Raw genomic sequence first — 13,507 nt, forward strand, 5'->3', positions numbered from 1 at the left:
GGCCGGCCCCTATGTGAAACAGCTTCTTTAGGCCTCTTGCTTGCTGCTCACTCAGGTTAGTGGAGAAAGGAGGATGGGGATGCACCTTTTGCAAGAGCCGAGGATCCATAAGATAGGCAAGAGGAGGGTGGTGAGGAAGAGGCGGTTCCAGCTCCCAGGGGTCTGGCACCAACCCCTGAGGGCTGGTCATTCATTCAGCTTGCATTTGTTGGGAACCTGCTCCCTGTGAGGCGCTGGGCCAGGCCCTGGCCTCCCTGATGCTCAGCTGTGGTTCCTGCTTATGAGCTTTCGTTTCCTTACAGCTCTCTCTGTGCTCATCTTCATCTCCCTGGCTCTGAATGGCTTTGGTGGGATGTGCATGACTTTTACCTCATTAACAGTAAGTATCGATTTTTTTAAGGAGATTTCTAGTTCAGGAGTCTACTTGTGAATTTGAGGCAGCTTTTATTGGCTTCAATTTCCTCGCCTTCCATTCGCCTACGTATGTCTGGACATCCCAAGCGCTAGAGGGTTGCTGATGGTGAAGTGGCCTGGCAGTAAAGCCAGTTGCAGCCTCCCCAGCTGGGGAGGTCCTGGAGGCAGCAGAGCACAGCTCTCCAGCAGGCCCAGCCCCTGCCTGCTGACCTGGGCTTCGGTGCTGAGAAAGCCAGCTCACTAGCCATGTGTCCAGGGGGGACAGGAGCAGGGAGAAAAAAGCTGCCTCCCACTTTCATTTCTCTTGTTTTCCATGGCAGCTCTGGCTAACAGTACAGCCTAGAAACAAACCTCCCTTGGAATTGCCTCCTGCCCCTAACTGTTGCCTTTGTCCAGAACTGAGTGAGAAACTCAGGGGAGTCACATATGCTGCCTCCCTCCTTGGTTTTCTAAATGCCCAGGCACAGAGAGCCGTTCTGGGAGGGAGATGTTTTCTTGGGATGCTGAGCACCCACTTGTCGGTAGCACCAGAACACCACAGGGTGTGCTTTTTGAGGTGAGAGAGGCTGTGGGAAGGTCCAGGTTGAAAGAAAGAAAGTCAAAGAAGGCGAAAAAAGTCTTCCCCAGGAGGAAGAAGGGAGCTCTCTGTAGGCTGGCCCTTTGGGCTAGGGTACCTTTCAGAGCTGGGAAAGAAGTGAGAATTCTGGGCTCTTCAGAGAGATTTCTGTCCAACAGGAAGGTCTGGCCTGCCTCAGTTTCCCCGTGAAAAAGCTTCTGTGATGCAATACCTGCCATCACTGTTTGCGGTGCGCTCTGGTTTCTGGTTTCCCTTTCCACAAATGAGTCAGGCGTCATGCTGTTGAGGGGCCCTTGTTTAGCCTGAGGGAGCCCTGGGGACGGGTGGTCTTCTGGTAAGGTGCTTGAAGAGGTGCTGGCATCTCCGTGACCTCTCACCTGCAGGCTGTGAGCCAGAGATGAGGCCAGGCCAGGCCCGGGGTCTCTTCTACTCACCCCTCCTACACTTTGCCTTGTTAACTTTGTCCTGGTAGGAAGGAGTAACTGTCTGGTCTGGGTCTGTGGAGATGGAGTTCAGTGGAGTGTGTATTAGGTGAGAAGGTACAGCACAGAGCTGCGTGTATGCTTTACTCAGGAGTGGGTGACACGCACAAATCTCGGGACTCTGCTTGCCCTGTCCCTGGCGGTGTGAGGGAGATTTACTTTGTACTCTTTTGTGCATTTTTAGTTTTGATTTTTTAACCAGGTAGATTTTCTTTTAAATGGAGATCTCCCCCTCTCTCAAATTCTCAGGGAAAAACAAATATCGAAACTGTAAGAAATATGTTCAAACTGTCAAAAGTACACAGATTCCACTAAGTTGTGTCAATTGTGAAATAGGAGTCATGGTTCTGTCTGTTATTTGACAGCGTGAAAATGAGCAACTCTTTCATCAAAATGAAAAGTAAGAACCTGGCATCACCCCCATTATTTCAGTCATGCTATGCCTATGTCATGGCAGTTCTGGATTTTGGGATAAAAGAAAGAGGTGGTCCTTGAACTTGAGAAATTTATGCTCTGAAATACAAAAAGATACTATATTATAATAAAGCGTAGGACAAATGGATATAAACCACCAAACCATGAATCCCCTTTAAGAAAGCCTTTAAAATGAACTTGCAGTTGTCCAAGAAACCTTTATAGGAGGCTAGTAGGCCCATGAGGATTCTTTTTCTTTTCTTTTTTTTAATGATTCTAAAACAAAAATGTTTTTTAAAAAGTCAATACTTTAGAAATATAAAGTGTAGACTGTAAAATCCTATGTCTACCTTCATCAGTTTAGAATGTATCTTTTTAGTATTTCTAAAAATCTGCCTATACTAATGTTATTCTTTTTTAAAGAAATACAGTTACAGTTGCCTTTTTCACTTAACAATGTGTCTTTTATACCTTTTCCTACCAATACTTAGAAATCTACCTTACTATTTTAAACTCTGGAGATCTACCTCATTACTAAACAGTTCCATGTTATTCTATAATATAGATCTACCATAATGTATTTACCCAGTTTCCTACTAATGGACATTTGGGTTGGTTTCCAATTTTTCTGATTTATGATGCTGCTGAGGTAAACGTCCCTGTACGTACATTTCTGTAAAATAAATTCCTGGGAGTGGAATTGCTGGGCCACAGGATGAGCTTGTTTTAAATTTTAATATAAGCTGTCAAATGGTTTTCCCAAAAGCTTATACCCTGATGCTAGCATGTGTGAGAGTGCCTTCTTCTCCACACCCCTTCCAATACCCTATCATTAATGTTTTGTGTGTGTGAGGAAAATCAGCCCTGAGCTAACATCTGATGCCAATCCTCCTCTTTTTTCCTGAGGAAGACTGGCCCTGGGCTAACATCCGTGCCCATCTTCCTCTCCTTTATATGGGACGCCGCCACAGCATGGCTCAACAAGCGGCGCTTCAGTGCGCGCCCAAGATCTGAACCGGCGAACCCTGGGCCCCCGCAGCAGAGCGTGGGCACTTAGCTGCTTGCGCCACCAGGCCGGCTCCTCATTAATCGTTTAAACATTAGCCAATCTGGTGAAAAATGATATACCATGAGTTAAAAATTTTTTTCTTTAATTATTAGTGAGACGGAGCATCTTTTCACCTCTTGTTTGTGATCATTTGAATTTCCTCTGTGAATTGCTTCTTTGTGTCGTTTGCCTATTTTCTACAGGGTTGTTGATCTTTTTTTAGTGTTTCCTAAGAGCTCTTTCATATACAAAGAGATTAGCTCTCTTTCTGAGCGAGGAAGGGATCTTATTGTAGGGTTTTCAGGCCTTTCCGTGGTCCCTGAAGAAGCTTCAGGAGAGCTGTGTGCCGCCTTGAGATTACAGGCAAGCCATTTTGTGTGTGTAATGTGTTTACTGCAGGTGCATTTTTCTGGCGGAGGGTCCGTTGCTTTCATCAGCCTCTAAGAGGTCCGTGTGAAGGCCAAAAGCACTGCAGCCAGCGCGTTCCTGTTAGCTCCTCACTCTCCCCGGGAGGTAAAAGACTGTATGGGCTACGTAGTGACCAGACCAGGAAACTGGCTGATCATCACCTAAAGCATTTGGTTAGCAGGGACCTGTTTAAGGGAGGCCGGTGGCTTGTCCCCTAAGGTCCCCATTCTTGGGTCTAGAGCAGGAGTTTGCAAACTGCCACCCCCAGTCCAAATCCAGACCACCCAGGTTTTTGTAACAAAGTTTTATTGGAACACAGCCCCACCCACTTGTTTACGTGTTGTCTGGGGCTGCCTTTGTGCTATAGCGCAGAGTGAGGTAGTTGTGCAGAGACCACGTGGCCTACAAAACCTAAAATCTTTACTATCTGGTTCTTTACAGAAAAAGTTTGACAACCTTTGGTGTAGAGGTGCCAAGAAGTTTCTCAATCACTATTCCCTGTCGGAAGGCAGGGGCTGCCACCTACCCTCTCACCCCCACATCCTGCTGACCCCCCTTCTAGTTACCCACGCCAACTCCCTGTGCACTTTCTAAGTCATCTTTCCCCCTCCACCACCGCCCCAGTCTGAGGGATCTCGTTGGGCACTCCCCTGGCCCATGAGGCCTCAGATGAGGGCTCCCTGGCTGCTCCTCCCCCGAGCAGACCTGAAAGAGGAATGAGAAGCAGGTCAGCGAGGACAGGGCTGGAGCTCTTGGGCAATGTGCGAGGGCTGGCCGAGGCTTCTGCTGAGTGGAGCTGAATCTCATTCTGACACGGCCCCGGCCTTTAAAAAGCAGAACTGTCAGGATCGGCTCCCAAAGACGCCGAGCTAGCAGCACAATGGCACTTTCTGTTTGTGTCTCCCACCCATGTTCTAATTTGGGGGACAAAGGAGTTTTTAGGGTCACCTTTTGGAGATTCCTAAATCAAATCTCCTACAACCACTTTGGGGCCATGAATAATCACTCTATGATAACCTGGGAATCTGAAGGGAATGTGTTGCCATGGAAACCTTAATTTGGGGACTTTCTGAGTCCCAGGGGTTTTGTGTTGCATGGGCTGTGGTATAAATAAAGATGACCAGGGGCTGTGAGCTGTTACCCACATTGGTGGAGGGGGGGTTGGCAAATGCCTTTTCCCCACAGGCCAGGATGAGATGGCTGATAGGCCTCCCTGCAGAGCCTGAGGGGTCTATCCTCATGGGTGATCCTTTCCTCTGGAGTGGAGGCTCAGAGGGGCACGGGTGGGTCCCATGCCTGGGGGGCTGCCCGACAGCCGAAACTGGGTTTCCCAGGTCCCTGCAGCAGAGGACCTGGGCTGGGTGATGTGACATCCTCGGAGGAGGGTGCCAGGTCACTCCACAGGTGCAGAGCACTCCCCGAGGTGCTGAGCCTCACCTCCCCACTGGACATCTGGACAGCAGGCTTTGGTCTGTTTGCTCAATGTCTCGGTTTGTACAACCCTTTAACTCGCTTCATCGGCTGGAGCGCAAACACCAGCAGTGGCTGAGGCTGTGTCTTTGGGCTGCCACCCCGAGATCCAGAGCCTGGGTTGCTTAGAGATGGGGGCAGATGCAGCCAACATTGTGGACATATCTTTTCCACTCCATTACTCTGACCCCTGTCAGTGTGGGCGGGACGGGGAGTTCTGAGCTGAAAAGCAATTACAAAATGTTGCCAGGCTGCTTAACAAAAAATTTCTCTGTGGGCTTTTCCTATTTGATTCATCGAAGTCTGACTTGGAACCTGAGCAAAAAATAATTCCATGGGAGTTGGGATCCGAGTTTGAAGAGAACAGAATAAATATCCCGCTTTAAATACCTGAGCGCAGGGAGATTCGGGGTACAGCAATGAGGCAGATGCCCCCGGTGTGGAGTGGGAGTTTGGTCTTCCTGCTTTGCTGCCCCATTTCTACAGCCAGGAGAGAGTCCCCACCCACAGCACCCTGACCAGCTTTCCGGGAGCCCAGGTGCCAGGTGAGCAGGAATCTCCAATGCCCTGGGCTGGTTCTGCCTCTTGGTTTCTGTGCTGTGCCTCGAGCACCCAGAGCGGTCAGCTGATCGCCATTGGCCTGGGAGAAATCCACCCATCAGAGGGTTCCGCCTCAGGAACTGGTCCAGCCTGTGACAGGCTCAGCACGTTCCGGGTGGATGGAAAGTGCAGTGGGGGCATCAGCAGGGCTGGACCTGGCTGGGGGAATGGAGTCCCTCCTCCCCACCCCTTCCGCAGTGAAGCGGAAAGGTGACCACAAGGACCTTCTCCTGGCAGTGAGTGCTTGGAGCCGCCTGGTTGTTTGGGGTTAGGAAATAACCCAGCTTTGCTGACTCCGCTTGTCCAGACTGGTACCTGGATCCTGGCCTATACAGGTTGTACAGAGCTCTAGGTGTGTATACCAGCCGCCTGAGGACAAGGCTCACCTCTGGAAGGGGCCTTGGGGCATCCCCCTGAGGGCCAGGGTTGTGCCCCCAGCTGGTGGGCCCAGGAGACCACAGATATGGAAAGTCAGTGGCAGGGGGCTATGCGGTGGCCCTTTTGTCCCTGCCTGCCAGCAACCCCAAGGCCTGTCTTGGGGTCCCCTGGTAGAGAGGCATCTTAGAGAAGGTCCTCCAAGGAGCACAGACCACCTTCACCGCCCTGGAGCCTAGGCCTCTGGGGATCTTGTCCAGTAGCCCGGCTGTGTGGCTAGAACTCCAGGGGGAGGGGCCGCCTGCAGCTGCTGTTTTCTCCTCTGGGAAGGTCACACGGCTGGGGCCTGTTTACAGTGCAGCCAAGGGGCCGAGAGAATGACTCACCCCGGCATCCCCATGTGAGCCAGCCGGCGTGGAGGTGGGGTCTGCCCTGCGAGCCCACTCCAGCCCCAGCTGTGCAGAGGCAGCCGGGGTGGCCAGGAAGCACTGAGAGCCGGGGGAGGGGGCCTGCGCTCCCCACCTGGGAATGCAGTTGTGCATCCAGAGTCAGGAAGCCGCCTCTGCTGAGTGTGTTCCCCTGGCATCTGTCATTGCAGCACAGCTCCAGCTTCCCACTTGGCAGCAGAGCTAGTTCTTCCCTCTCCACCCGGCCCTTGAGGCCCGCACTAGGGCACTCTGCTCAGTACTCAGCCGTCACTCCATCACCAGTGCTTCTGAGGTGCCATTATGTGCAGTTGAGGTCAGACGAAGGTGGAAGGAGGGAGAGACGGAGGGAGGAGGGATGTAGAGAACAGCGGGAAGGAGACTCAGACCTGAAGATGAAACAGGAGAGTCCATAGGCAAATGAAAGTCCACTTGATGGTGAGGCCCTGGACCATGGGGAAGTTGGCCAAGGAAAGTCAAGGGGAGGGGAGGGGGCAGATAGGTCTAAAAAGAGCATCAGAAGGGATGTAAGAAATCTCAGGTGGGGAGAGCAGACAGAATGCTTAATAAGGAACACATAGAGGCGTGAGAGGTGAGGGTAATTGGCTTGGGGCCCATACTGAAGTGTGTACCCGACGGGCCATGTGAGGTTTCCAAGAGCAGAGATGCCCAGTGGCTATGCACATAAGCTTGACTTGCTTTGAATCAGTCCCAAATTTGACCCTTACCAGCTTGGGGGAGCCCTCTGACTTTTCTAATCCTAAAGTTTTGTACTCATTAAGTGAGGGTAATAAATGACACCTGCCTCGTAAGGTTGTTTTGAGGGTTTTTAAGATAATACAGAGAGTAGGTACTAAAAATAGTTGCTAGTATTATAATAATGCTATTATATAATATTATTATATGAATATAATTATGCTATATTGTATACTAGAAAATTCTCTGATCAGGCTGTTCCTGGGCACAGCAAGTGGGGAAATCTCTGGCAGGTGTGACAGCTTTGAGAGGAAGGGAAGGAAGCAGCTTAAAGGATAAAACACAATTAGTGTTAACATTTAAGAAATAATTAATGTCCACAGGGAAACCTTCTCTTCTGTGCTTGCTATTCATTTGTGACCACACATTAACTTACTGCCAGGATGTTTATGCTTTGAATTTCATTGGTCAAGGTCATCCTTGAGGGGCCGGCCCTGTGGCTTAGTGGTTAAGTGCTCTTGCTCCGCTGCTGGCGGCCCAGGTTTGGATCCCGGGTGTGCACCGACCCACCGCTTGTCGGGCCATGCTGAGGCGGCATCCCACGTACAGCAACTAGCAGAATGTGCAACTATGACATACAACTATCTACTGGGGCTTTGGGGAGAAAAGGGAAAAAAAGGAGGAGGATTGGCAATAGATGTTAGCTCAGGGCCGGTCTTCCTCAGCAAAAAGAGGATTGGCATGGATGTTAGCTCAGGGCTGATCTCCCTCATGAAAAAAAAGGTCATCCTTGATGTTCTTTTCAGAGAGATTTCATCTAACGCAAATGCTAGGTAGTTCCTAAAAGCTGAAATACACTTTGACTGCCTATTTAAACACTTCTGTTGGTCAAAAAACACCATGAACTAAGAAGTTAAATGATAAAGTAGGAATATATACTTGCGGTATATGGACAAACCTTGACTGTCTTTGATATATAAAGAGCCTATACAAAATCAATATAAAAAGATTAACATCCTCATAAGGAAAAAGGACAAATGAAGAATATAAATGACTGATTTTATTTTACTTATTTATTTTTTTTGTGAGGAAGATCAGCCCTGAGCTAACATCCATGCTAATCCTCCTCTTTTTGCTGAGGAAGGCTGGCTCTGAGCTAACATCTATTGCCAATCCTCCTCCTTTCCCCCCCCCCCAAAGCCCCAGTAGGTAGTTTATGTCATAGTTGCACATCCTTCTAGTTGCTGTATGTGGGACGCCGCCTCAGCGTGGCTGGACAAGCAGTGCGTCAGTGTGCGCCCGGGATCCGAACCCAGGCTGCCAGTAGTGGAGCGCACGCACTTAACCGCTAAGCCACCGGGCCGGCCCCTCAATTTCTTTTTTTAATCATGGGAAAATTTAAATGTACATGGTGTGAGGGAGAATGGTCTAATGAAGCCTATCTTGCAACTTCAATAATTTATCAACTCGTGACCAGCCTTGCTTCATTTCTGCCTCCACCCACCATCCAGATTATTTTGAAGCAAATATCAGTCATTGATTCGTTTCATCCATATACATGAAGAAATGGATTTTAAAATAAGGATATTGGTGAAGTGGCAAATATTCAAAATAATGATAACACACAATGTTGGAGTGGCTACAATGGAATAGATGCTCTACTATGCTGCTGGTCGGAGTAGCCATTGGTGTGAATTTTCTGGAAGGCAGTTTGGCACAGAGTATCACAAAAACTTATAAATGTGTATTCCTTTTTTGCTAATGATTCTACTTTTTTTTTTTTTTTGTGAGGAAGATCAGCCCTGAGCTGACATCCATGCCCATCTTCCTCCACTTTATGTGGGACGCCGCCAAAGCATGGCCTGACAAGCGGTACGTCGGTGCGCGTCCGGGATCCAAACCCGGGCCGCCAGCAGCAGAGCGCACGCACTTAACCACTACACCATGGGGCCGGCCCCCTAATGATTCTACATTTGGGAATTTACCTTAAGTAAATAATAGTTATGTGCACATATGTTTATCTTTAAGAATGTTCATTGAAATATTATTTATGATAAAAATTAAAAAGACCTGAGGTCCAACATCGGAGAAATGGTTGCATATATTATAGACCATCCAGATAAGGAAATACCAGACAATCGTAACAAATTATGTTAAAGGTGAATACTAAATTAGAAAACATTTATAATGTATCAAGTAAAAAAGAAAAAGTTTATAAAACAATATGTAGCATATGATTCCAGTTTTATTAAAAAGTTATAGGTATTTATAGGAAAAAGATTAAAAGGAAATATATCGAAATGGTAACATGACTGTATCGGTGATTTTTATTTTATTCTTTCTGTATGTATACTTTGTGCCAAATGTTTTTCAAAGGACGCGCATTGCTTTTCTAATCAGGAAAAATAATCATAATTTAAAATACAGGATGTAGGTGTTGATGGGAGGGCTGTATAGTATGGTTTGCCCTGAGGCTCCGTACTCCCCTAGAAATGGCCCTGGAGACCAAAATAACATGTCGGAGAGGAGCATTTTCTTGGTATTGCTAAGAATGTTCTAGGCAGGGCAGCAGGGAGGGCAGCTGGAAGGCCACTGCCCTTGTCCAGGCATGAGGGCGAGGGCCTCGTCCATGGGCAGATGGGAAGTCAGTCTCTGCTTCCAGCTTCCTGTTCTTCCCTGTCCTGGATCTAGTTTTGGGGAGAAGACTCCAGAAGATCAGGTCAGGGTTGCGTGCTAACTCCAAACCCCTGTTGTATTGGCCTCTAGCCTGGGTTAGGTTAAGGCAAATTTGAGCTTAAGTAGAAGGACAAGGGCTAGCTAGCAAGCTGTCTGCTTTTCTGGAGTATCCTCAAGGTCTGTGGAAAAGTTTGAGCCACTCTGTGCCCCAAGGTGACTGCAGCAACAAAAGCATTTCCCTCCCTTGACTCTGCACCAAGTGGCCTTTTCTACACTAGGCTCTGGGCCTCCATCTGCTCTTCTGGTTGGGTTCTGAACCCTCTTTGATCCCTTTCTTCCTTCACCTGCCCTGGCTGGAGTGGCATCCCGGGCGGGAATTGTTCCCTCCTTCAATACAAGCAGAACTAATCTTTGGATTCTCCCTGGGGCGGATATGGCCCCAGAGATGCCTCCCCTACAAGGCTGCCTTGCTGGAGTAGCTAGCATGGAGCAGCCCGAATATGGGAGCTCGGGAGCCGAGGCCTGTGCTCTGAACTGCAGCATTCCTGGGAGGCAGGTGTGCAAAGAGTAAGACCAGGTGCCTTTAATGCTCACCTGGGTGTGCCCGGCACACATGAGCACATCACATTTTCTCTGGCTCCTACCGGGGGGAATTTCCATGTGCTCCTTGTCCCCCTCTGACCCTTTCTGAAAAGCCTGAGTGGACAGAGAATCCATTCCGTGTGGGGCTGAAAGAAGGGCCCTTTGTGTGCTGGGAATTCTTTGGGGAGCCTGGATGGCTACCCTGGCCCCATGCCATAAATGGCTTGGTGGCCATACACTATAGATTTATTCATATTCCTTTTTAATCGTGGGATCCCAAAACATCTGAAGTCCCTTACTCATGTTTTTCAACAGTAATATTGAGATATAATTCACCTAAAGTATACAATTCACTGGTTTTTAGTATATTCACGGAGTTGTACAGTCATCACCATAATCAATTATATCACCTCGAAGAGAAACCCTGTACCCATTAGCATTTCCTTCCTGTTTACTCCCCACTTCCTCTACCCCATCCCCAGGCAACCACTAATCTATTCCCTGTCTCTATGGATTTGCCTCTTCTGGTCATTTCATATAAATGGAATCATAGGGTGGTCTTTTGTGACTGGTTTCTTTCACCTATCATGTTTTCAAGGTTCATCCATGTTGTAGCATATGTCAGTATTTCATTTCTTCTTATGGCTGAATAATATTCCACTGTATGGATATACCACATTTTGTTTATCCATTTATTCATTAATAGACATTGAGGTTGTTTCCACTTTTTTGGATATTATGAAGAATGCTGCTATAAACATTCATGTACAAGTATTTGTGTGGACAGTGTTTTCATTTCTCTTGGGTATATACCTAGGAGTGAAATTTCTGGGTCATATGGTTTAACTGTTTGAGGAACTGCCCGACCATTTTCCACAGTGCCTGCACCATTTTACATTCCACCAGCAGTGTATGAGGGTTCCAATCCCTCTACATCCTCACAACATTTGTTATTATCTGATTTTTTTATTATAGCCACCCTAGGGGGTATGAAGCAGTATCTCATTGTGGTTTTGATTTGCATTTCCCTGTGATTAATGATATCGAGTATATTTTCATGTGCTTATTGGCCGTTTGTATATCTTTTTAGAGAAATGTCTATTCAGATCTTTTGCCCATTTTTAAAATAGGTTATGTTTTTATGATTGAGTTGTAGGAGTTCTTTATATATTCTAGATACCAGTCCTTTAGCAGGTATATGATTTGTAAAAATTTTCTCTCTTCTGTGCATTGTCTTTTCACTTTGTTGATGGTGTCCTTGGAAGCATGAAAGTTTTTATTTATTTTATTTTATTTTTTTATTTTTTGTTTATTGCAGTAACATTGGTTAACATTGTATAAATTTCAGGTGTACATCATTATACTTCTATTTCTGCATAGATTACATTATGTTCACCACTCAAATTCTAATTACAACCCATCACCACACACTTGTGCCGAATTATCCCTTTCGCCCTCCTCCCTCCCCCCTTCCCCTCTGGTAACCACCAATCCAATCTCTGTCTTTATGCATTTGTTTGTTATTGTTACTATCTACTACTTAATGAGGGAAATCGTATGGTATTTGACCTTCTCCCTCTGACTTATTTCACTTTGCATAATACCCTCAATGTCCATCCATGTTGTCACAGATGGCAGGATTTCATCGTTTCTTATGGCTGAGTGGTATTCCATTGTGTATATATACCACAAAGTTTTTAATTTTGATGATGTCCCTCACTCGTTTTTAACTGTGGGCAAAACAGGCAGAAATGATGAGGGGCAGGTGTGTAGCCAAGTTCAGACTGCCTCCGTTCAGCAACAGCACGTTAGCTTGCGGGCGGCCCTCATGTGTTTCATGTTTGGTAAAACCCCAAAATGATTCCAGACAAATGGGGGTGGGGAACGTAGATTAGGTCCATATAAATGGCCTGAATGCAGTGAGACAGGTTAGCTATCAGAGAGCGATCCTCAACGCCAGGGATATTTTGGGTGTAGATGGGAAAGCTTTACAGCATGTGGTGCAATGTGGAGGTTAGTGGGAGAAGCCATGACTGGCGCTTGGGGGGATGTACTTTGCCCCACTTCTGTGAATCCATAACTGTTTTGTCATATTTTATCATGCCTGGATTTGTGTGGAATCGCCGAGGGATTTAGCTTCCAAGTCATGTCGGATGGGCCCAGAATGAGCTGATGTGAGATGCCAAGAGTGGCCTCTTTCTTGCCATTTGCCTTCTCAGGTGCCGATCACTGGGGCAGAATGTCAGGAGGAAAGGGAAAGCCCTCCTTGCACATAGAAATGGACAAGCAGGAATCCCAGGCCGTATCCCTGTCAGCCCCAAGGGGACTGTAGAATTCTGATTGGCACCTTCCAAAACCCTGTTCTCTCAAAACCAAAAGCAGCTTTTGCTGACATCTGGTCCTTCTGGGGCGTTGATATTTTTATTTATAAAACGACACTCGCATCCCCAAATAGATTCTTGTCTTTAGCAGGCTTTCTCCCTTTGAGGGATGCCTGAGGCTCACAACTTTGCTTGCTGGCATCTCAGTGGAACCCTGCAAAGAGAGGAAGGCCCCCGGCCTGTGCCGGAGCAGAGAGGGGACCCTCGCCAGCCAGGAAGCCCAACTACTCTGTCTTTACATCAGAGTCCAAGTTCTGCATTCCTCTCCTTCCCTCGCCTTATCAACCTCAGTCCAGGAAGGAAAAACTTTCAATTAGCAGTAATCACCGCAACCCCACACCCTGTGAATTACACAGGGAGAAGAGCAGATAAGAAATGGTGCCTGAGGGCCGGCCCCGTGGCTTAGCGGTAAATTGCGTAGGCTCCACCGCTGGCGACCCAGGTTTGGATCCCGGGTGTGCACCGACGCACCACTTATCCGGCCATGCTGAGGCCGCGTCCCACATACAGCAACTAGAAGGATGTGCAGCTATGACATACAACTATCTACTGGGGCTTTGGGGGGAAAAAATAAATAAAATTATTAAAAAAAAAAAAAAAAGAAATGGTGCCTGAGGATGCCTTGATTCTCTCTTCCTCTCCTTCTTCCCCTGTCCTGCCATTCTCTCAGCTGAAGTCTCCCTGGCTTCTTATCTTTCAGCTGCCCAACATGTTTGGCGACCTTCGGTCTACATTTATTGCTTTGATGATTGGATCCTATGCCTCTTCTGCAGTCACCTTCCCAGGAATCAAGGTGAGAGTGTGGCCAGCAGGTTTCCAGAACGTTTATTTTGACTAGTGTCTGGGCAGAGGCCTCTCCCAAGGCTCCTTCACCCCTCTCTGAAGAGGGAGGTAATTGTGGGTGCCGGGGTCCAGCCCCTCCCCACGACCCACACCTGTGAGGATGCACCTGGACACCA

At 47.6% G+C, this 13,507-nt stretch overlaps 1 protein-coding gene across 2 annotated transcripts in view; it reads left to right on the forward strand.

The window, feature by feature from the left end:
- The window catches only part of SLC43A2 (solute carrier family 43 member 2), a 37,647-nt gene that overhangs the window by 11,825 nt on the left and 12,315 nt on the right, over positions 1-13,507 (forward strand). For both annotated transcript variants that reach the window (XM_058560135.1, XM_058560136.1), the window contains exons 5-6: positions 303-379; positions 13,249-13,341. In XM_058560135.1, coding sequence (XP_058416118.1) covers positions 303-379; positions 13,249-13,341 — 170 coding nt within the window. The remainder of the gene's footprint in view (positions 1-302; positions 380-13,248; positions 13,342-13,507) is intronic.

Source organism: Diceros bicornis, chromosome 18 (assembly GCF_020826845.1).
Source record: "Diceros bicornis minor isolate mBicDic1 chromosome 18, mDicBic1.mat.cur, whole genome shotgun sequence".
Classification (NCBI taxonomy): domain Eukaryota; kingdom Metazoa; phylum Chordata; class Mammalia; order Perissodactyla; family Rhinocerotidae; genus Diceros; species Diceros bicornis.